This window comes from Rattus norvegicus, chromosome 9 (assembly GCF_021556685.1).
Source record: "Rattus norvegicus strain SHRSP/BbbUtx chromosome 9, alternate assembly SHRSP_T2T, whole genome shotgun sequence".
NCBI classification, from domain to species: Eukaryota; Metazoa; Chordata; class Mammalia; order Rodentia; family Muridae; genus Rattus; species Rattus norvegicus.
The window spans coordinates 129370795-129394907 of NC_141542.1; the positions used below are offsets into that span (position 1 = coordinate 129370795).

Here is a 24113-nt window from a genome sequence, read left to right on the forward strand (position 1 = left end):
AAATCTAGATTGAAGAAGGGTTTTCACATTTCAAAAGCTATAATTAAGAGAAATCCCCACACTGTACCCAATCTCTTTCAGTTTTAGTTAATTCCACATGTAGTCAGTCTGAATACAAGGTATAGCCAATGTGTAAGACAAGACAGAAGAACTGAGAAAGACATCCCCCCGCCCCCTCCATTGCAGTCAAGGAGAGAACAGGAGTCATTTCCAAAGGAATGATATCCTTCAAGAAAATAAACCCTGGGATTTTACTGAAGGAGTCTGGCTATGTTCACGTATAGGTTTCCCTACCCCTATACATGCCACGTTAGCCATCGTTGGACTAACGATGTGAAAATTCTAATAAATCTGCTTTCAACCTGCAGAGATTCGTCCTATCAGGTCTGTTCATCTAGAGAACCTTTACTAAAACAGTTCTGTGTGTGAATGTGTGCTTATCTTACCACTGAAGAGGATGTGCTGGCTAACACTAGTGTTCCTCAAGGTTTGTCTCCCAGGGTTCCCATACCTACCAGTGAAAACTAGCTGCAGTTTACCTAAGCCCAGCGAGAAGGATTCAACACATGCCAAATTAGAGTGTTTATTGGGGGGAATTCTCTAGTGGGCTCACTGATCCCAAGGATAGGAGTTCACTAGTCCCAAAGTGGTCAGAAAAGTCGATATGGGGAGTAAGGATAACGAAGGTTGGGGAGAAAGAGAGAAAGAGTGAGCAAGGAAAGCAGGGAGAGAAAAATGATGTATGGCGGGGGAATGAGAGGGAAGGTGGAGGGAAGAGAGGGAAGGATGGAAAGGTGAGGGGGAGGGAGAGAGAGGCAGAGAAACAGAAAGAGAAAGAGTACAAAATTTCTGGATTGTATAAGAAGAGGTTCTGGGGAAGGGAAAACTCGGTCCCTGCACTGGAAAGTTCAAGGTACAAGGTGGGGTATGCCAGACATGCCCTGTTACAGGTGGGGACTGAGGAGTGCTGGGAGAACCTGGAGGCCCAGACAGCTTTGGTGTGTTAAATATATGAAGATCAGCTGATTGTAGGGACTGAATCCCAACAGCCACAAAACAAAACTCTTGTTTCCTCAAATCTCTCTTTAATTGTTAATATCTTGGGCACCCTTCCACTTGTGGGACAGATTAATAACCCCACTGCAAGTTGAGTACCAGGGGTTATGCACGCTGTATACCTTGATGCCAGGAGGAGGAAAGGAAAGAGACTATTGAATGTTGTGAGCTGAGTTCAGGTTGAAGTGAGGACCTGGTGAGCACAGGGTCACTGCCCGCAAAAGGGAGGAGTAATAGGCTGAGCCGTGGTAGGTGGCCTGGTGGGTACTTCCTGGGGCTGGGCGGGGAGACAGATGAGTAGCTATTGGAGGACAGGCACAAGTGCTACTGAAATGCAAATCTGTAGATCTGGAAATGGTGTGGCCCTGGGCTTGAAGCTGAGGCCAAGAACTGTGTATCTTCACCTCACTCTAACTCTTATGGAGGTTCTCAAGTCACTCAAGACGACTGGCCAATCAGATCCTTCAATGGACCTGCCAATCAGAAGAGAAGGCGGGCTTTTCCGGGTGCCTTGTTGCAGGATTCGCTTTGTTGCTAAGCCTTCTTAAATGGTCCTGGCTGCTGTGCTTTGTGTCCTGCGGTTGGATTCTGTGCGGCATGCTCAGGCAAGCTCCACAGTTGCGACATGGTGAGCACATTGTCATGGCCCACAAAGGGGTAAGAGACCCGGCGGGCCCGGCCAGCGGGCGGCGCGGCGGGCGGGGGGCGGGGACTGAGCTGTGGAAGCTGGCCTGGTGGGTCTTACCCCCGGCTGAGTGGGAATTGGCCAGTACCTGTGAGGTCTTAGCCACTCACTGGACCCAGAGGCAGTTTCTGAATAACTTCCCTGTAGGGGTGCAACTGTGCAGAGCATGTGGCTTGTGTATGGAAAGATCCTTGGCGTGATCCCAAACTCAGAAGCCTAGTTTCTACAAGTTCTGTTCTTAGCATTTAACATTAAGGTGTAAGATCCATTTGGAGTTATTTTATGGAGGTTGTGGAAGGCATCTCATGTGCTGGGTAGCAATCCAATATCAAGCTGTAATGAAAGAGTAGAATTGATGTTGTAAAGGATTTGCTAAAGGTTAGGAGATAGCAAGGCACACCAAGTAGAATTTAGCTGAGAGAGGACTGCCTGCAAAACACCCCACGTGTAAGTAGTAAGCTAACCAGGCCTGTTAGAGATTAGGATGCTAGGATACACAAGTTTGTTCACCAGGATTGTCCAGAAATATGGCACCAGACCCTGATTTGCAACCAGCCACTAGGCCCATCTCCATATCAAAGAGCAGGCCTCTAACAAGCTGATCAATGGGGCATTACAGGATCACAATCAACAGTAAGGCCTGGTGTGCCATAAAGGTTTAGTTTTCTTCTTGAGAAAAGTATAGTTCTGCCACATGGTCAAGATGACACCCAGTGACAACCACTAGAAAAGTTAAAACAACAACAAACACTGTTTATTGAGTGCTGGCCTGATCAAGGGATGCTTTCCCTCCTTTTCCTGAGGTCCCCATGTTTGAGCTCCTTCTGAAACTCAGGGACATGCTTGGCAGAGCCAGTAACCATCTAGGGCCTAGTCCTTGGGAGCTTTCCCTGGGGCCCTGGTTATAGAGATCCTACAGCTCCCCTAAAACCAGGAATATGCTTGGGGCCAGGGCATTTGGGAGGGGTTGCTTAAGATTCTGAGGAAACAACTCTTGCCTGTTGTGGTTTGCCCTGAAGTTTTGTGTATTTTGATGCTAATTCCACTGCCCCAAGGACAGCTGCCTAGGCACACACTCAGAACTCAGGTGACTTCACCTGAACCACCTCCCCATTGAATCTGTAAAGTACAGGTGAGGGGCAAGTACAGGATAGAAGGAGGCCTGTCATTGGAGGAGAAGGAAGGATGGGCAGGAGAGAAGTTTGAAGGAAGAGGAGGAGACCAGGACAGAAAGGAAGAGAGAGGAGAGAGGAGAGGGGGAGAAGCCATGGCAGGTGATGTTAAGAGTCTGCTCTGTGTATTTACAGGTTGTTATCAATGTTCCAAAGGGATGGATGGTACCGGGCTGTGTATGTTTAAGTCGGCATTTATATCTTACCAATTGGATCTATGATTATTGTGTTGTGTGTTCTGTATATGGGGGTTTGAGTGTAGGAACGTGTGCGGCTGGGATGTTTCTGCCAAGATACCTAGCGGGATAAAAGACCAACAATACCCTCTTTTATTTTTACATTTTTACAACAACACTCCCCACCATGTGGGGCTATGGGTGCCAAGGCCACTACAGGCTTGGTAAGGAATATTTTTGAAATACACTGAGTTCCTTGTGCAGCACTGTTTGATTAGACTTTTCCTGAGTGTGTCCCATTATATGATGTTTCTGCTAACTTTGTAATTTAATCTTTCTGCTGACTTCATAGATGTCTCCGGTTTCTTTCCATTTCCCTCATGTAAACCATATACAAGGTGACATTCTTCTTAATGTCTTAGCTTAAAACACCCCCACCCCCACCCCAGCTTTTATACTTTCTAGCTTCTCCTTTTTCTATGTTTTTCTTCATCTGAGACCTTCCACTTAGGACACTGTCACTAACCTACTGTTTTAGGGCACTGGTGTACTTAAGAAACATCCCGGAAATGTTTGCTGTGTAAATGGCCTATCTAAGTGGCCAGACTTGTAGCCTCCAGTTTATATTTAAATTGTTCAAAACTTAACCTGGAAAAAAAATGGGCTGGGGAGATGGCTCATCAGTTGAGAGCACTGACTGCTCTTCCAGAGATCCTATTCTCAGCAACAACATGGTGGCTCACAACCATCTGTAATGGGATGCTCTCTTCTGAAGTGTCTGAAGGGAACCACGGTGTACTAACATATAAATAAAATAAATCTTAAGAAAAAAAAAACTTGGGGGTTGGGGATTTAGCTCAGTGGTAGAGCGTTTGCCTAGCAAGCACAAGGCTCTGGATTCGGTCCCCAGCTCCGAAAGAAAAAAAAAAGAAAAGAAAAAAAAAAAACCTGGAACCTGAACATAAAACAAACTTAAGGGTGACAGCATACATGGACTGTAAAATCTACCTAGGCTAGATCCTCTTTCAGCATTTTAGACCCAACTAAGTGGATCTTTGCTGGTCTTTGCTACGTTGTGGTTTCTTTTTCCCCACTCTTAATCCCCTCCTCAGCCCCCCTCCCCCCAACCTTGTTTCACCCCCTAACACCAGATAGGAGAGAAACAAGGATGGAGGAGAAAAAGATCCTTGAATCTAGTTCCTTGTACCCCAGCAGTGTGAGTCGAACAGTCTCTGCTGGGGGTAGTGAAGATGCAAAGCCAAGAGTTAGATTTAGGGGGACTGCTGGTTAATACAGCTGCCTCGAGTTTGTTTTTCATAATTTTTATGCCCCACAGTGCCATAGAAAGCAAAGCCACAAGTTAACAAACAATTCTCCAAAATATACACAGAATATAGGGATGAGGTTATGAGAATCATCCTTTGGCAATACTTGGTTAAAATCCTTTTACCTTTCCACTATCAGCAGTCACAGTGAATGGAGTGATTCAGGGAAATTCAGTTCCAGAGTCCAAAAGGAGTTTCTGAGATGCAGAGGTTTCTCAGGTGTGCAGGGTGGGGTGTAGGTGGGCAGGGCAGATTCTACATCATTACTAAAATCCACATGGCATCATGTGGAAGCAGACATTAAGTTATTCTTCAACCTTCGTTTGTGTGTGGGTTGGGGGGGGGGGGCTGGGTTTGTGTGAGATCACACGGGGGCATTGGTAGCTGCAGAGCCATAACCCTCCTTTCTTACCACCTCCACACAGAGAGCTCTAGAGCGTGGGGCCAGTAGTGGCCGGAGGGTCAGAAATATAGCAGTTTAGTGGTCAGTTTGAGTTATTCTTGTGGGAGTTGGGACGTCTGTGTTTTTTCCATTTGAATACACATGCAATCATAGGTAATATTGGTCAAGTTCACATTTTTCCTGACTGAGTTTCCTTAGGTCTTTTGATTAAAACTTGACTATAATTTGGGGCTTATGTTCTTGCCTTTTTTTTCTCTACATCTCCTTTTTTCACAAATGTGCTAAAACTTTTGATCATTGTAGCTCTTTGATAAGTACAGATGGAATCTACACTGTGCCAAAATGTGTACTATTTCTTCATAATCCTGTTGATGATTCTGAGGTTTTTTTCACATGGCAAATAGCTTTGAAATCAGCTGTCCTGTTATATATTATTAGACGTTTTCTTTAAATTTTGAATTTTGCTGCAAATTGAACATACCCAACATTCCTTTATTAACATCACTATAATGGTGTTGTTTACAGTTATATAACTTGATAAAAGATATTCTACATAATAATTCATTTAGCAAGCTATATAGTATGTGTGCGAAACTGAAACTGATATGAAATAATGTCCAAAGCCATAGAAAGAGGACTTTAGTGTAGACTTTAGTGACACAGAATTCATTCTTAGGGTCACGTAGACAAGGTCTTTATAAGTATGACTTAATTGAGAAAGCAAAAAGAGTGAAAATAAAGCATGGTCCAGAATTGGACAATAAATCTGGATGTGACACAGGATTGTGTCTTAGCACTAAAGTCTGATAGCAGTAGGTTGGGATTTTCCATAGATACCTACTAAAACTAGTTAAGACTGTGTTTCTATAGTTGATATAAAATTGTGCATGTTTAACATGTGTATTCTGATACATGTGTACGTAATACCTACACCCAAGCAATCCTCATCCTATGGAGTGTTGTATTGGAATCGAGGCTCGTGCCCAGACAGACCACACCTGGCCAGTACGGTTCCACGTGAGAGACTTTCATTGGTGCTGGGGATGGGGGATGCACAAAGGAGGGGAGGAGACAAAGGAGGAAAAGAGAAAGAAGGGGTGAAGGTCAGGAAGGGTTGGCTTTTTATTTGGGTAGGGACATAACTTCTTGCAGACAAGAGTGGGAGATGGACTAGGAGGACACTGGAAATATATGACAACAGATGCACAGGTCCCTTTTCACCTCTGGGTGAAGTCACTGCTATCGCTGGGTTTGGAGACAACCTGCAACCATAAAGCCGGTTCCTCATACCAACACTTACTTCTCATGAGAATGACAGAATTGCCATGGATCCCAGCAGTCTTCTCAGTATAGTTTCCATGCACTTGAAATTAGTTTTAAAAAGTACCAGAATGCTCATGTTTCTTGCAGTTGTATTCATACTTGCCTAAATATGAAAATAACATCGGGCTGGAGAGATGGCTCAGTGGTTAAGAGCACTGACTGTTCTTCCAGAGGACCTGAGTTCAAATCCCAGCAACCACATGGTGGCTCACAACCATCTGATCCCCTCTTCTGCTGTGTCTGAAGACAGCCACAGTGTACTCATGTATATACATAATAAATAAATCTTTAAAAAAAAAAAGAAAAAAGAAAATAACATCAATGCTCATTTGTTGAGGACAAGCTAGGTACCTCTAGGCGACCTAGGATGCCTTGGGTTAAAGGAGTGCATAAAGGATTATGCACTTGTAAAGACTCTCACAGTCAGTGCTTTATTGGTCATAAAACAGCATGTAATTATAGCTTAAGCATTATCAACCCATTTCTTTCTCCCATATAACTTTAACCTTTAATGCACTCTTATTATCAGATGGATATGGGAGCGTGAACCATGTTGTCAACATTGTAGGTAGCACTTGAAAATGAAGGGTGACCAAGTCAACTCAGTCAGTCAACAGGGTCTCAAGGGAGGGAGTGAGGATTGAAAGGAAAAAGAAAATTAGACAATATATAGCATGATTCTAGCCAGTGCTGAGGCTGAAGCGGGTTTATTTTTCCCAGTCTGCTTTTCTACCATTTTTAGTACAAGCAAATAATAAGGTCAATTCTAGGTCAAGGAACAAACAAGGCACAAAGTCCTGTGATCATTGTTTCTAGGGGCTCATCAGTTTGATAAGAGAAAAGGAAGGTTACTAGCCCAAATGAAAATATTCTTACCTGAACCTATTTCCTAAGTACTAGTCCATGGTCAAATTCCCGCCAAATTCGTATAGAAGGGCAGAAAGCAGAGAATCCAGCTGAAACAATCTCCTTCAAAGGTTTTTTTTTTCCTAATATTTATTTAGAACATTATGTGGAGAAGAGAAATGAAATATCAAGCTTTCTGTAGCAAGAGTTGTTATAGATGAGAAGCAAATGTGCTATTGTAGTATGCTATAAAAATGCAGAAAGTGGCTTTATTTGGATGGCATGAGAGCCCTCTGCCAATGATTCATACTGCATGAAGAAGTAAAAACGAGGTTAAGAAACAGATTGAAGGTGTTGGAGATTTAGCTCAGTGGTAGAGTGCTTGCCTAGCAAGCGCAAGGCCCTGGGTTCGGTCCCTAGCTCCGAAAAAATGAAAAGAAAAAAAGAACCACACTGACTGTTTTGTTTGAGTTTAAATACTAACGATAAATTAGAGTTGAAGGGGCTGGGGATTTAGCTCAGTGGTAGAGCGCTTACCTAGGAAGCGCAAGGCCCTGGGTTCGGTCCCCAGCTCCGAAAAACAAGAACCAAAAATAAATAAATAAATAAATAAATTAGAGTTGAACAAACATGTAAAAGTCTTAGATAACTGACTCGGCTCTTTGTTTTCTCTGCCTTATGTAACTTAGATGGTAACACTTTCATTTTTGCTTTGGAGAAAGCATTTAAACATTTAATATTTTTATACATTGGTTTATTTAGGCTTAATGCATAATATAGTTCATGTAGCGATTTTGTGCAACATCTCATTTATTTGTTTGAATAGTTATTGAAACTATTCAATTGTGATGCATGGGAATCATAATCCCACAATACAGTGAATGTACTTCATGCCACTCAACTATCAACTTAGATAAAAATGATAGCTTTCATATTATGTATATTTTACAAGAATAATAAAAGTCCTCCATCGCCATAAAGTCTAAGGAGGTTGGGTCTTGTGTAGCTGCAACTCAGTAACAGCAATGTTAATCTACGTTGGTGAGTTTCTTAATGGTCTCAGTGCATTTAGATACCTGTATCTTGAAAATAAAGTGATGTTAAAATGTCTACCAAGGTCTTTTCTGAGGTATCTTGTAATCTCAAAGGAAACTCCTTTGAATGACTTGGTGTAATGGAGGCAGCTGTTGGCTGTGAGGTGCTGAGAAGAAGGCAGAATCAGAGAATCCTGAGTGCTCTGCACAGCACTAACTCCCAGGCAGTACTTAGTTTACTTTCCTTTATAAAACTTTACAGAATGAAATTGTATGCCTATCTGGTTGATTAACCACATGTACTTTCACAAGAAGTCAGCATTAGATGCTTCCTTTGTCCTCAAATGTCTTTTTTTTTAAGGTATGTCACTGAGGCTAGGGTACATGTTACATGAACACCCCAACCCACCCCATACCCCCGGCTGCAGTGGTGGTGGACTGCAACATGCAAGGATTTTTTTTTTTCTTCACTAAATATTTGTGTCAATTTTGGCTGTCGAGAGATGTTTAAATTCATGCTGGCATAAGCTCAATGCCTCTTTAGGTATTTAGACTAAAGTTTTGTGTAACAAATATCAGTTTATTACTCCTAGGATGGCGAGCCTCCTCGACACAGAATAAGCAGTAAACAACACAACGCTTAGCATTTAATACTGAGCGACACAGATTCCAGCTCTGAGTCCCACACCAATGGAGTGCTAGACAGCATCTTAGAACCTTCAACTGTAAACCTGACTAAATAGCACATATCATTCAGGATTACTGTAAAACTAGGGGTGAAATGTGTAAGACTGTGCAGGCCCTGTCACCTAATGGACACCAAATAAACATTAGTTACTATTTCTGTCACTGGTGTTTGTGTTATTAGAGAGCCTATGCAGGATAGGGGACAACAGTAAGTGTGCACTGGTAAACACGATCCCTACCCCCCCCACACACACACACTGTTTTTATCTGTTTTTAAAAACAAAAATACATAAAATGGACTATTAAGGCAAGCTGACAACTGCTTTTTCTTTTTTTTTTAAATTTTTTTTTAAAGATTTATTCATTTTATTATATATAAGTACACTGTAGCTGTCTTCAGATACACCAGAAGAGGGCATCAGATCTCTTTAAAGATGGCTGTGAGCCACATTGTGGTTGCTGGGAATTGAACTCAGGATCTCTGGAAGAGTAGTCCGGTGCTCTTAACCGCTGAGCTATCTCTCCAGCCCGCTTTTTCTTTTTTTTAATATTTATTTTTAGTATGTGTGGGAGTGTGAGGCACCCTGAGAAACTTGAAGCATCTGGTCCCCTGGAGCTGGAGTTAGAAGCAGCTGTGAACCTTCCAATCTGGATGCTGGGAACCAGGCCTTGGTCCTCTTCAATGGTAGTCTGTGCTCTTAACCACTGAGCCTTCTCCCCAGCCCCAAAACTGCTTATCTTGAAGAAAGGAACACATGTTTTAAAATTGTATCACATTACCTGGTAAGGACTGTCACAAACAACAGATGCTGTTAAAAAAAAATACAGGTTGTGATATACCCATTAAGAGCAAGAAGACAGGCACAGTGCAACTAGTGTCCCTCTAACTGACCTCAGCCTCTGTCAGATTTGCATCAGATGTAGTAATGGAGTCTCGGGTGAGTGGTTCTCCAACATTGGACACAATATTTCCTACCATGTTTGCAGAGTAAATACATGTTATCCCAAACTATTGTATAGCCTTCAAACTTCCAACTTTCCATAAATAATTTTTTCTATTTGTTCTAAAAAACAAAAAAGCTCAACAACAACAAGAAAAGCCCCAGCATGCTGTTTCCTTACATTTTCTGTATTTCATTTCCCCTAGAAAGACCGGGGCCCAAAGCTTCTGAACCATGTTGGGCTGTACTTAAGGACAGTAATGCATTAACACACTTTTCTCCCATGTAATTTATTTTAATCATTTTATTCCAGAAAATCTTCAGAGGGCAGAGGGGAAATTCCATTCACCCCTATCATATTCTGCCCTGCCCTGCTGCACATCAGCTTAGTGGCTTACCAATGGCTAAGTATTAATGCAGGTTTGTTTTTGTTTTGTTTTGTTTTTCTTTAAGATCAGGGGTAGAGTGTTTCTAAACAGAAAGAACTGCACTAAGTCCATTAGTAGACACCAAATAGCTTTCAGAATAGGTCTTTCTGGAAACACCTTCAATAATGTCAGTTTAGGGTGCTAACAGAAGCAGGCCACTTCAGAAATCATTTTAAACCAAAACAAGGAAATCCACTTAAGAAAGGGTTAATAAGTAGGTATAAGGAACATACGTTGGAACTGTTGAAAGTCAGTGCACACTGACTTTAAACATCAATTAAGAAAGTGGCAATTGTTCAAATTTTGAAGGTTATGATAGGATCAATGAAGAAATGTATTTCTTAGTCAATCATAAGGGAGAAGTTTATGATTTGACTCATTTCCCAGTCAATGGAAGCCTGTGGTTTGAACTTGTTTTCTAGTTGGTATGGTCACAGCCTTCAATAGGTCAGAACCAAAAGCCATGTACTTTAGAATGCTTGTAAGAGGCTCAACATTGACAGTAGAAATTATAAAAATATGTATAGCCAATAGTCACATGAAAAGTTAATACAAAACTGGAAACCGAAGTAGAATAATTAAATATTACTGAATGAATACAGTATTACATGTGTTTTTGATACAGTGTAGAAATCAATAAATATATTTATTAATATTTTTGAGTTAAATATTGCAAAATAAAATAACTTTAAAATATTTATTGACTCGTGTGGGAGCATGTACCTACTTGCACACATGTGAGTGCCACAGTGCACATGTAGAGACAAGAGGACAACGTTCAGAAGTTAGTTCTCTCCTTCCTCCATATCTATTCTGGGTCTAAAACTCAGATCATCAACCCACTGAGATATCTCACTGGCCCTAAATAAACCCTTTAAATCTCTATTTACATCCCTTAAAGTTTCTATACTCAAGTTGACAAGAAAACAAAACAAAAGATACTACTATCTTAGTTCACTTTCTGGCCAAAGCCTGGTCAATTTTTTTTTTAAAAGAAAATAGATTTGTTGGGCTCTTGACTGTGGAGACTGGGGGTTTGAAGAACACAGCAACAGTGTCTGATTAGGGCCTTCTTGCTACATCATAACATGATGAGGGCATCACTAGTGAGACAGGGCAGATGTGATAATGAGGTTTCTCTACTTGTCCGTATACAGCCACTGTGCCATCATGGGGATTCTATTCGTGGTCGTATCTAAACTCAAGTTAATGAAGGTACTGAGGAAAAGTTCTGCTTCTTAGCACACAGCAAAAAATGTTTTATTGTTTTGAAAAGAAGAAATCTTGCTTCATCAAACCACAAATAGGCTGGCCCATGACAAACTGAGAAGTGGATCCCACCTTGCCCCCTATGTCTTCCTTTGAAAAGTACTATTGTGCCTGTGAGTAATGGGCACTTGCTGTGCATAGAAGGGGGGAGATCAGTCAGGTTTGTGGTAGATGGTGTTTAATGTACTTCCTGTAGGTGGCCTCCCAACAGATATCTTCAGAGAGAAATTAAAAAGCAAAGAGCGGGGTTGGGGATTTAGCTCAGTTGTAGAGCGCTTGCCTAGCAAACGAATGGCCCTGGGTTCGGTTTCCAGCTCTGAAAAAAAAAAAAAAAAGCAGAGAGCAATGAACGTTATTATTCTGGATTCTGCCTCCCTTTTCTCTCTGGACAACTCTTGTCATACAGCAGGCTACTGAAGAGACAAGATGGGAAGGCTCTTGGTGATCACTGTTTGACTCCGTGCCATCTCACTCACACTGACCCTGTCTAACCATGCATGGGCCAGACTCGTCTGTATTGATGACTCTCCCCTTAGATTCTGATTATGACCTCAACAATTTCCAATATTCTGCACATGCTCTGAGAAATTGAGTAAGGCCGAATTAAAAAACAATTAGCTATATTTCTCAGGTGAAATATTGAATCTGTTAGATGATTATTACTAGTAACTCATTCTGGACTACAGGAAAAAAACAACAAGTTGAGCAGAAATAAAGGCAAAGTCTGTGGTTTGTAGAGAAAAGCAGCCCTGGGAAGTTACACATGGCAGCCAAATGCTGAGACAGAGGCATGAATTTTCAAAGAGATTATCACCATTAAAGAGAAGGACTTTGCTCAGGATTGGAAGCCTGTCCCCCCCCAGCGGGGACCCAGTTATTCAGGGTCCAGAAGAGGCTTTCTACCTGTGGGCCAAATGAGGGTGAGGAGAAGAAGGAGACCAATCAAGATTCTATTGTCAAGGTCTTGTTTATTGGGATGAATGTTACAGCTTTTAAGGCTTTCAGGTAGGGGGAGTGACCTTTGTGAAACATGAAGGAGGGGGAGATGAGGGTATAGGCAGTGATAGCTGGAGGCAAAGAGGTCAGGTGATGAGGTCAGGTGGATGTTGACTGAGGAGATAACTGATTTTTGCTTAGGCTGAAGCATCCCATGAATGTTATCTTCCTGTGCCGTAAATTCATGGGAGAGGCTGTTAGAGGAGTATGTGTGGCCAAGAGTCACATAGCCACTTTGAGCTATACAAATGGCCAGGCCCAAATCCAATATGGCTCACTACAGAAGCCTAAGAAGGTGAATTAACAGAAAAAGTCCCTCCTGATAAGCCTTGAGTTAATGGAAGGGGGAGTTGGCAAAGTCATTCCTAGACCCAGGAAGGAACTTCATATAAAACCTGCTACTACAGGTCCAAGCGTGGCACCCAAGTTCTGGAAATAAGAAATATGGAAAAATAAGGTTATGGCTTCTTCCCCCGTGGTTTCAGTTCAGCACTGTTCCAGCCATCTATGTTTGGCAGAGTCAGAGCCCCAGTGAGGGAGGACACTGTGAGAGTGCATGGGAAGAATCTGAGGATGAAGCCTGAGTTGCATTTGAGACCACAAGATCTAGAGATACCCAAGTTATGAGACACCTGTCATGGAGAGCTGCATATAGGGAGTTCAAAGATCTAAACTGAGAGATGTATGAGAAGTTGCAGGGATAGGGCAATCTAAGCCTTTTGAAATGAAGGCTCCTTGTGTCTGAGACAGAGCTGCAGGGTTTGGTGTTTGTCCTACTGGGTTTCTTGCTTTGGTCCAATCTTCCCTCACTATGTACACATTCCTCTCTACTGGAATGGGGAGGGGTATTCTGTGCCTTTGTATGTTGGAAAGATATAACTTGCTTTCTGATTTTACAAGATGTGGCAATCAAGAGTGTCAGAAGTGATTTGGGGCATTTGAAGAGTGTATGGGCTGCTGCAGGCTATTAGGGTCATGGGAAGCTCCTGATTAGCTGCCTGTGAGGGATGGTTTTCCTAGAATTGACTTGTTTGGACTTTTCCAGTTCTGGGAAACAGAAACTTAGGCCTAGTTTCCCAACCTGTCAGTTTACAACCTGTCATGTAGGAGTCAGCCTTGCTCTGGCCAACTCAGTTCTCTAAATACAACTGCTTTTGTAGGAGGAACCTTTCTACATGATTAGTTACTGGGGATGGCATTTGAGTGTCTATAGACTCAACCCAATTCCTGTGTGGTGTTTGTGTGTGTGTGTGTGTGTGTGTGTGTGTGTGTATTGTGTATTGGTTGTACCTGATTAGTCAGCTTCCTTCACGTGTTGTCTTCCCTTCAGCATTATAGACTCTAACCCTAAATCACATAAGATGCAGTTGAAGCAATTGCTATTCAGTGCTAAGGTATTTTGCAAGCTTGGTGTTTTTTATAATTTTAATTTTTTTTTTTTTTGTTTTTTTGAGGAGAAAGTTTCTCTATGTAGCCCTGGGTGCCCTGAAAGTAGGTATGTAGAACGTGTGGCCTCAAACGTAAATGGTCCACCTGCCTCTGGCTCCAGAGTGCCAGGATTCAATGTGGGCCAACATGCCCAGCTTTCTCTTTGTTTGTTTGTTTGTTTGTTTGTTTGTTCGTTTTTATATTATTGGCTGATGGGTTGGACTGTGGGTTTTGGCACATGTCAAGCATATGCTGCTGTGTTGATCTTCATCCACGTTTTGAATTTTGAAATTTGACAGAGAGCATATTCTGTTTCTCAGGTGGCATGTATTCATGACATTCATACTGCCTGGCTATATTGCCTGAGCTTTCTGAGTCATTGGATTGCAGATATATGACATTTTTCCTACCTGTTGCGTTTGTGTTGATTTATTTTAATGAATATGTATATTTTGCCTGTATGAATGAATATGCACATCATGTATGCCTAATCCCCATAGTAGTCAGGAAATGGCTTCAGAATTCCTGAACTTGGAGTAATCAGTAGTTGTAAAGCTCACTTCTAACTACTGGCAATTGAGGCCAATTATTTTTAAGACCAGCAAAAACTCTTCAGTGATGAGCCAGCTCCTGTCCTATGTTGCTTATTTAGGATCAACATTTATATTGCCAATATTTTTATCTGTTTAAATATTCATTCCCTTTTAGTAAGATCTCATTATTGTTACAGTTTAAACTGGGCCACCTAAAGATTCTGGAAGAAGAATACAGAACTTCAGTGAATGTAATTCTTTGTAGGAACTCTAGTAAAAACCTCTGAGTCCTTTCTATCTTTCTTGTTTGTTTGATTGATTTTTCATAGGGGAGACAGGGTCTTAATATGTACCTCTGGCTGTCCTGGATAGACCTCAGATATACCTGCCTCTGCCTCCTCAGTGCTTGGATTAAATACATAAGCCTATTGCTCACTTGATATTTTTTTCAGTTAGTAATTGTTCATACAATTTCTCTGTATGCTCAGTACTGCCCGCCCGCCCCCCCCATTAATTAGCATTTCTCTTGCAAGGCTATATCCTACTCAAAGAGCAAAGAAATGACAGAAGTGAACCTTATTACTCAGTTTACTTCTAAGATGATTTGGTAATTAACATTAGAACATCTGGGTCAAGAAATAAGTGGGGCAAGCACCAGAAGCATACATTTACAGTGATATCGGTATCATGGTTACTGTTTTACAAATGTATGGGATATTTCAGGATGTACTGACCTATGATGATGTACATGTGAACTTCACCCGAGAAGAATGGGCTTTGCTGGATCCTTCACAGAAGAGTCTCTACAAAGATGTGATGCAGGAGACCTACAGGAACCTCACTGCTATAGGTACGACAGTGAATTTTCTTTCAGTTTTTAAAATAAGGAAACAAATGTTCCTTTGTTACTGTTGCTTTTCTGTAACTTCAGTTGAGAATAAAGAAGAATGAGGTGAAAAAATCAGGTTCACTGAAGATAGTAACTTAAATGTTGCCTAATTTCCAATAATATATCATACATTTTCTGGTATTGTATTTTAGGTTACAATTGGGGAGACCATAGTATTGAAGAACATTTTCAAAGCTTCAGAAGACATGGAAGGTAATTTTCATGTGCAAGTTGGTATGAATATGCCTCTGAAGAAATGTTAGTATGTCCTGGAACTTTTAAAGAAAAGCAACAGTGGGGGTTGGGGATTTAGCTCAGTGGTAGAGCGCTTGCCTAGCAAACGCAAGGCCCTGGGTTCGGTCCCCAGCTCCGGAAAAAACAAAAAAAAAAAAACAAAAAAAAAAAAAAAAACAAAAAAAACAAGAAAAGCAACAGTGTAAAAAAAAAAAGCACTTCTTTAAGTGTATTGATTATTAAATTCTCACAAATCCATGTACCTCAATGTCAGGTGTCTGACTTGTTTTTTGCAAGGCATTCCTCTAAGAAAGAAGACAAAGAAACAATGCCTTAGCCTTACCATTTGAATCATAGCCACATTACAGCTACTGTATATACCTGCCAGTCTGTTTAGTCTCATAACACACACACACACACACACACACACACACACACACACACACACACACCCACACACACACCCACACACACAGAGTAGGTGATAAGTTTTTGTTTGTAATAGGCAACTGTTTCATAGTAAAGCTGATTACTCATATACTAACACTGTTAAGTTTAAGTGAAATGGATAGTTTATGAGAGTCAAGAATGTTGTTGAAGAGCAACCTTAATTCTTATACCAGATGTCTATGATGAACAGAAAGTCAAACTGTGTGAATTCAATGTGGAAATCTTTCTTTTGTTATTTTAACAGCTATATCTTGTATCACAATGGATACAAGTCATGTGAGCACAAGGATATGGAAAGAAGCAATGCCCCCCACCCCCAGAACAATTAAGATATATGTAGCAGTCCACATTTGAGCAGACTTTCTCAGTGTGATATAAGTTTATAATTAGTTGGTTTCCCAACTTCATTGGGAATATATCCATAAACTCACCTAGCAGAAAATCCCTATGAATACTAGGATTGTGGAAATCCCTTTCTGTTTGTCCTGGTTCACTTGGCCGATGTGGTATGCAAATGTAGTGTATTTCACAATAAAGGAAAGCATATGAATGTACTCAATGTGGTAAAGCTCTGAGCTCTTCCATTTCTCTTCAAATATATGAGAAATCTCATAGAGATAGAGGATGGTACAAATGTGAGCCATGTAATAACACTTTTACCAACCCATAGTGAATGGGAAACCATGAGTGTAAACAAAGTGATACAACCTTAAGATGTGATTCTTCTTTACAATTAGACCAAATTATAAAATTAATTTCCATTTATTAGATTCATTAGTTTAGTGAATGTGGTAAAGCTTTCCCATGTGCCAACTATCTATCTTTGCAGGCATGAAAGATGTCATACTGGAGAGAAACCCTCTGAAAATACTCAGTGTGGTAAAACCTTTGCACAACATAGTCATCTCCAAAGACATAAAAGCACACATACTGGAGAGAAACTCTGTGAATGTAAGCCACGTGATAAAGCCTTTACATACGATTCTCAGCTTCAAAATCTTGAAAGAATTCATACTGGAGAAAAACCCTACAAATGCAATCAATGTGGTAAAGCCTTTGAACGTCGTTGTAATCTTGGAAGGCATAAACTAATACATACTGGAAGAAAATCCTACAAATGCAATCAGTGTGGTAAAGCCTTTGCACGACTCAGTCATCTCAAAACGCATGGAATAACACATACTGGAGAGAAACCTTACAAATGCGATCAGTGTGGTAAAGCCTTTGCATATCATAGTTATCTCCAAGTACATAAAAGAATACATACTGGAGAGAAGCCCTATGAATGTGATTGGTGTGGTAAAGCCTTTATACATTGTAGTCATCTCCAAGTACATAAGAGAATACATACTGGAGAGAAGCCCTATGAATGTAATCGATGTGGTAAAGCCTTTGTATGTCAGAATGATCTTAAAAGGCATGAAAGAATTCATACTGGAGAGAAACCCTACAAATGTAATGAATGTGATAAAGCCTTTGCACATCACCGTAATTTTCGAACGCATAAAATGATGCATGCTGGAGAAAAACCCTACAAATGCAATCAATGTGGTAAAGCCTTTTCACAAAACAGTCATCTCCAAACACATAAAAGCACACATACTAGAGAGGAACTCTATAAATGTAAGCAATGTGGTAAAGCCTTTACATGCCGTAATGAACTTCAAAGTCATAAAAGGATTCATACTGGAGAGAAATCCTATGAATGCAATCAGTGTGGTAAAGCCTTTAAATCTCATCGTTATCTCCAAGTACATAAAACAATACATACTGGAGAGAAGCCCTATGTGTGTGATCAATGTGGCAAAGCCTTTGCACATCATCGTACTCTTAGAAGGCATGAAATAATACATACTGGAAGAAAATCCTACAAATGCAATCAGTGTGGTAAAGCCTTTGCCCGACAGAGTCATCTCAAAACGCATGGAATAACACATACTGGAGAGAAACCTTATGAATGTGATCAATGTGGTAAAGCCTTTGCATATCATAGTTATCTCCAAGTACATAAAAGAATACATACTGGAGAGAAGCCCTATGTATGTGATCAATGTGGTAAAGCCTTTGCACATCGTTGTCATCTCCAAGTACATAAAAGAATACATACTGGAGAGAAGCCCTATGAATGTGATCAATGTGGTAAAGCCTTTGTATGTCAGAATGATCTTAAAAAACATAAAAGAACACATACTGGAGAGAAACCTTACAAATGTAATGAATGTGGTAAAGCCTTTGTATGTAACGCTAGTCTCCGAACACATAAAGTAATACATACTGGAGTGAAACCTTATGGATGTAAGCACTGTGGTAAAGCCTTTGTATGTCAGAATGACCTTAAAAGGCATGAAAGAATTCATACTGGAGTGAAACCTTACGAATGTAAGCAATGTGGTAAAGCCTTTTCACGATCAAGCCACCTCCAACTACATAAAAGAACACATACATACTAAAGAGTAACCCTATGAATGTAACCAATGTAGTAAAGCCTTTACTGTGATCTTCAAAGGTATGGTGGTTTAAATATACTTGGCCCATGGCAAGTGGCAGTGTTAGGAGGTATGGCCTTTTTGGAGTAGATGTGGCCTTTGAGGAAGTATGTCACTGTGGGGGGGGGATGGGCTTTGAGACCCCATGCTTAAACTCTACCCAGGGCAGAAGCGTCTTCTGGCTGCCTTCTGATCAAGATGTAGAACTCTCTCCTCCAGCACCATGTCTGCTTGGACACTGACATTCCTTCCACCTTGATAATAGACTGAACCTCTGAATCTGTATACCTCCCCTCCCCCCAATTAAATGTCCTTTCTAAGAGTTGCCTTGGTCATGGTATCTTTTCACAGCATTAAAACCCAAATTAACACAAACAGCATAAAAGATACTACACTAGAGAGAAACTGTGAATGTACTCAATATGGTGAAGCCTTTGCACATTTCTATATCTCCTTATAACAAAAGTGTTCATACTTCCATTCACTGAAACCCTGTGAATGCAGAAAATAACATTCTTGAGAAAAGCCTTATAAATGGGCTCAGTGCGGTAAAGTCTTTGTGAAATCTGCATAAATACCTAACAATTCAAAAACATGGTCAAAGTAAATGCCAGGAGTCTATTGGAAACGAGCTGAGTTAGAAGGGTAGGGATTATGAATAGTGTGGTTGGGTGTGCAGTTAGTGCTAGAAAGTTAGGGGTTAGGGTTAAAGTGTTGGGGGGGCAGTGTGGGTTAAGGTTAGGGACTGGACAGGTAGGGTTAGGTTGGCGTTTAGTTTTAGGGGGTTAGGAAAGAGTGTGAATTTGGGGAAGGAAATGGGAGGAGGTTGGCTGTGGTACAGGGAGGGATGAAAATGATATATAGTATTCATAAAATCCTCAAATACAAAAACAAGTTGAAAAGCTTCAACTTAAATAGATTGAGGGGTAAGGACACTTGTTACTACATTAATGAAATTCAGAAAAATCATTAGGTCTTATCTTAGAAATCATTTATTCCAATAAATAGAAAACTCTAAAATAAAGCACATAGATTTCTGGATGTATATAACCTACCAAAAGTAAATCGTGAAGATCTAAAAAATAAATAAATAAATAAATAAATTGAGCAGCTTTGTAGAAAGCAGTACAAGTGAAGTTGTGGTCAAATATTTACCAAATAAAATTACCAGACCTTCAATTAAATACTAACACAAATCCTTCTCAAACTATGCTATTAAATAGCAAAGGAAGGTTACATTACCAAACTCTTTATGAAGTTAGTATTAGCCTAATACTGAAACCAGATAAACACAGACCAATCTCCAACATAAAATATGCAAAATTTTTTAAAAAATTACCTGCAGGGTTTGGGGATTTAGCTCAGTGGTAAGAGCGCTTGCCTAGGAAGCGCAAGGCCCCGGGTTCTGTCCCCAGCTCCGAAAAAAAGAATGAAAAAAAAAAAATCCTGCAAACTATTCAAAAATAAATCAAAAAATTACCATGGTCAAACTGGTTTAATCCAGACATGTAGTGCTGGCTCAATATGTCAATAAACTTTATAAATTTCTCTAATCTCTTGTTTTTTGATAGAATAGAAATCATAACATTTCAATCATGTCAAATATCCCATAGAAACTCAGAATATAAGAAACACATCTCACCATAATAATATATATGTCAAGCAGTAGCCTTATCAACCAGTAAAAATATATTGAGAAACAAATCTGGGAAATAATCCCATTCAAAACAACGTAAAAATCCAAGCTCCCCACCCCTAAAATCTCTTGAATTAAATCTGACCAAGGATGTGAAAGACCTCTATAATGAAATCTTTATAGATACTGAATAAAGTTAAAAGAGGACACTAGAAGATGGAAAGACCTTGCATGTTCATGGGATGGCCATACTTCCAAAATCAATCTACTGATTCAATGCAATCCCAAGAGAAATTAAGGGGAAATATTGTCAAAATACATTACATAATGCATGGACACCCTATAATCCCATTATTCTGTATAATAAGTATTAAGACATTTTTGAAAGCTTTAGATCCAAGCTGGATTTAGGAACACACAGAGTCACACAGACGCACATGACAAAACTGCAAAATACCACTGAGGCATATATATATGTTCTGCCAGTAAAACCAACTCTGGTGAGCTGGTGCCTGGCATTCATTGTCAAGACAGCTTAGCCTAAATTATTTATCTCAAGTGAGAGACCCAGCTTCAAAAACAAGGTAGATATTACCTGAGGTCAACAATTGTTCGAGATGCATGAACATATATGAACACACTGTATACAAATGGAACATAATTCAGACGAAAAGCTGTGGCACATGCCAGAACATAGATGCCCCAAGGAATTTACACAGAAAGAAATAACCCAGTTGCCAAGAGACAAATACTATATGATGTTATTTGTACAAGGAGCCTAGAGACAACAAATTGGAAGCACTGGAAAGCAGCATGGTGGTTGCCAAGGGCTTTGAGAGGGAGAAGTGAAGATCTGGTATTTATTGAATATAGAATTTCAGTTTGAAATGGTAAAAGAATTGTGATGCATGGGAATCATAATCCCACAATCCAGTGAATGTACTTCATGCCACTCAACTATCAACTTAGATAAAAATGATAGCTTTCATATTATGTATATTTTACAAGAATAATAAAAGTCCTCCATCGCCATAAAGTGATAAGGAGGTGGCCTTGTATAGCTGCAACTCAGTAACAGCAATGTTAATCTACGTTGGTGAGTTTCTTAATGGTCTCAGTGCATTTAGATACCTGTATCTTGAAAATAAAGTAACGTTAAAATGTCTACCAAGGTCTTTTCTGAGGTATCTTGAAATCTCAAAGGAAACTCCTTTTAATGACTTGGTGTAATGGAGGCAGCTGTTGGCTGTGAGGTGCTGAGAAGAAGGCAGAATCATAGAGAAGCCTGAGTGCTCTGCACAGCACTAACTCCCAGGCAGTACTTAGTTTACTTTCCTTTATAAAACTTTACAAAATGAAATTGTATGCCTATCTTCTTGATTAACCACATGTACTTTCACAAGAAGTCAGCATTATATGCTTCCTTTGTCCTCAAATGTCTTTTTTTTTTTAGGTATGTCACTGAGGCTAGGGTACATGTTACATGAACACCCCAAGCTACCCCATACCCCCGGCTGCAGTGGTGGCGACCTGCAACATGCAATGATTTTTTTTTTCTTCACTAAATATTTGTGTCAATTTTGGCTGTCGAGAGATGTTTAAATTCATGCCTGTATAAGATAATGCTTCTTTAGATATTTAGACTAAAGTTTTGTGTAACAAATATCAGTTTATTACTCCTAGGATGGCGAGCCTGCTCGAGACAGAATAAGCAGTAAACAACACAACACTTATCATTCAATATTGAGCGACAAAGATTCCAGCTCTGAGTCACAATGGAGTGCTAGACAGCATCTTAGAACCTTCAACTGTAAAACTGACTAAATAGCACATACCATTCGGGATTACTGTAAAACTAGGGGTGAAATGTGTAAGACTGTGCAGGCCCTGTCACCTAATGGACACCAAATAAACATTAGTTACTATGTCTGGTGTTAGTGTTATTAGAGAGCCTATGCAGGATAAGGGACAACAGTAAGTGTGCACTGGTAAACACGATCCCCCTCCTCCACACACACACATCATTAGGAATGATGAGAGATTGAGACTAAGACAACTCTAGCAGTCAACATTTTGGGTTGTTTCAATGACACCCTTTTCACTTGGTCTTGATAACTCTGAACATTGCTAATATCCAACCCACCTTTTTATCTGTTTTTAAAAACAATACATAAAATGGACTATGAAGGCAAGCTGACAACAGCTTTTTCTTTTTTTTTAATATTTATTTTTAGTATGTGTGGGAGTGTGAGGCACCCTCAGAGACTTGAAGCATCTGGTCCCCTAGAGCTGGAGTTAGAAGCAGCTGTGAACCTTCCAATCTGGATGCTGGGAACCAGGCCTTGGTCCTCTTCAATGGTAGTCTGTGCTCTTAACCACTGAGCCTTCTCCTTAGCCCCAAAACTGCTTCTCTTGAAGAAAGGAACACATGTTTTAAAATTGTATCACATTACCTGGTAAGGACTATCACAAACAATAGATGCTGTTTAAAAAAAAAAATACAGGTTGTGATTTAGCAATTAAGAGCTAGAAGACAGGCACAGTGCAACTAGTGTCCCTCTAACTGACCTCAGCCTCTGTCAGATTTGCATCAGATGTTGTAATGGAGCCTCGGGTGAGTGGTTCTCCAACATTGGACACAATATTTCCCACCAAGTTTGCAGAGTAAATACATGTTATCCCAAACTATTGTATAGCCTTCAAACTTCCAACTTTCCCTAAATGATTTTTACTATTTGTTCTAAAAAACAAAAAAGCTCAACAACAACAAGAAAAGCCCCAGCATGCTGTTTCCTTACATTTTCTGTATTTCATTTCCCCTAGAAAGACCGGGGCCCAATGCTTCTGAACCATGTTGGGCTGTACTTAAGGACAGTAATGCATTAACACACTTTTCTCCCATGTAATTTATTTTAATCATTTTATTCCAGAAAATCTTCAGAGGGCAGAGGGGAAATTCCATTCACCCCTATCATATTCTGCCCTGCCCTGCTGCACATCAGCTCAGTGGCTTACCAATGGCTAAGTATTAATGCAGGTTTGTTTTTGTTTTGTTTTGTTTTCTTTAAGATCAGGGGTAGAGTGTTTCTAAACAGAAAGAACTGCACTAAGTCCATTAGTAGACACCAAATAGCTTTCAGAATAGGTCTTTCTGGAAACACCTTCAATAATGTCAGTTTAGGGTGCTAACAGAAGCAGGCCACTTCAGAAATCATTTTAAACCAAAACAAGGAAATCCACTTAAGAAAGGGTTAATAAGTAGGTATAAGGAACATACGTTGGAACTGTTGAAAGTCAGTGCACACTGACTTTAAACATCAATTAAGAAAGTGGATTGTTCAAATTTTGAAGGTTATGATAGGATCAATGAAGAAATGTATTTCTTAGTCAATCATAAGGGAGAAGTTTATGATTTGACTCATTTCCCAGTCAATGGAAGCTTGTGGTTTGAACGTGTTTTCTAGTTGGTATGGTCACAGCCTTCAATAGGTGAGAACCAAAAGCCATGTACTTTAGAATGCTTGTAAGAGGCTCAACATTGACAGTAGAAACTATAAAAAATGTATAGCCAATAGTCACATGAAAAGTTAACACAAAACTGGAAACCAAAGTAGAATAATTAAACATAACTGAATGAATACAGTATTACATGTGTTTTTGATACAGTGTAGAAATCAATAAATATATTTATTAATATTTTTGAGTTAAATATTGCAAAATAAAATAACTTTAAAATATTTATTGACTCGTGTGGGAGCATGTACCTACTTGCACACATGTGAGTGCCACAGTGCACATGTAGAGACAAGAGGACAACGTTCAGAAGTTAGTTCTCTCCTTCCTCCATATCTATTCTGGGTCTAAAACTCAGATCATCAACCCACTGAGATATCTCACTGGCCCTAAATAAACCCTTTAAATCTCTATTTACATCCCTTAAAGTTTCTATACTCAAGTTGACAAGAAAGCAAAACAAAAGATACTACTATCTTAGTTCACTTTCTGGCCAAAGCCTGGTCAATTTTTTTTTTAAAAGAAAATAGATTTGTTGGGCTCTTGACTGTGGAGACTGGGGGTTTAAAGAACACAGCAACAGTGTCTGATTAGGGCCTTCTT

The 24113-nt window shown here is 40.0% G+C and overlaps 1 protein-coding gene and 1 pseudogene across 1 annotated transcript; both read left to right on the forward strand.

Moving 5' to 3' along the window:
* Positions 1-1592: 1592 nt before the first annotated feature.
* Positions 1593-15408, forward strand: Zfp1007l1 (zinc finger protein 1007 like 1). The gene is made up of 3 exons (XM_087569093.1): positions 1593-1713; positions 15026-15152; positions 15344-15408. Exons 1-3 carry the CDS (start codon positions 1654-1656, stop codon positions 15406-15408), a joined length of 252 nt encoding a protein of 83 aa, XP_087425219.1. The 5' UTR covers positions 1593-1653.
* Positions 15409-16706: 1298 nt separating this feature from the next.
* Positions 16707-18395, forward strand: LOC148003921 (uncharacterized; annotated as a pseudogene).
* Positions 18396-24113: the final 5718 nt, after the last annotated feature.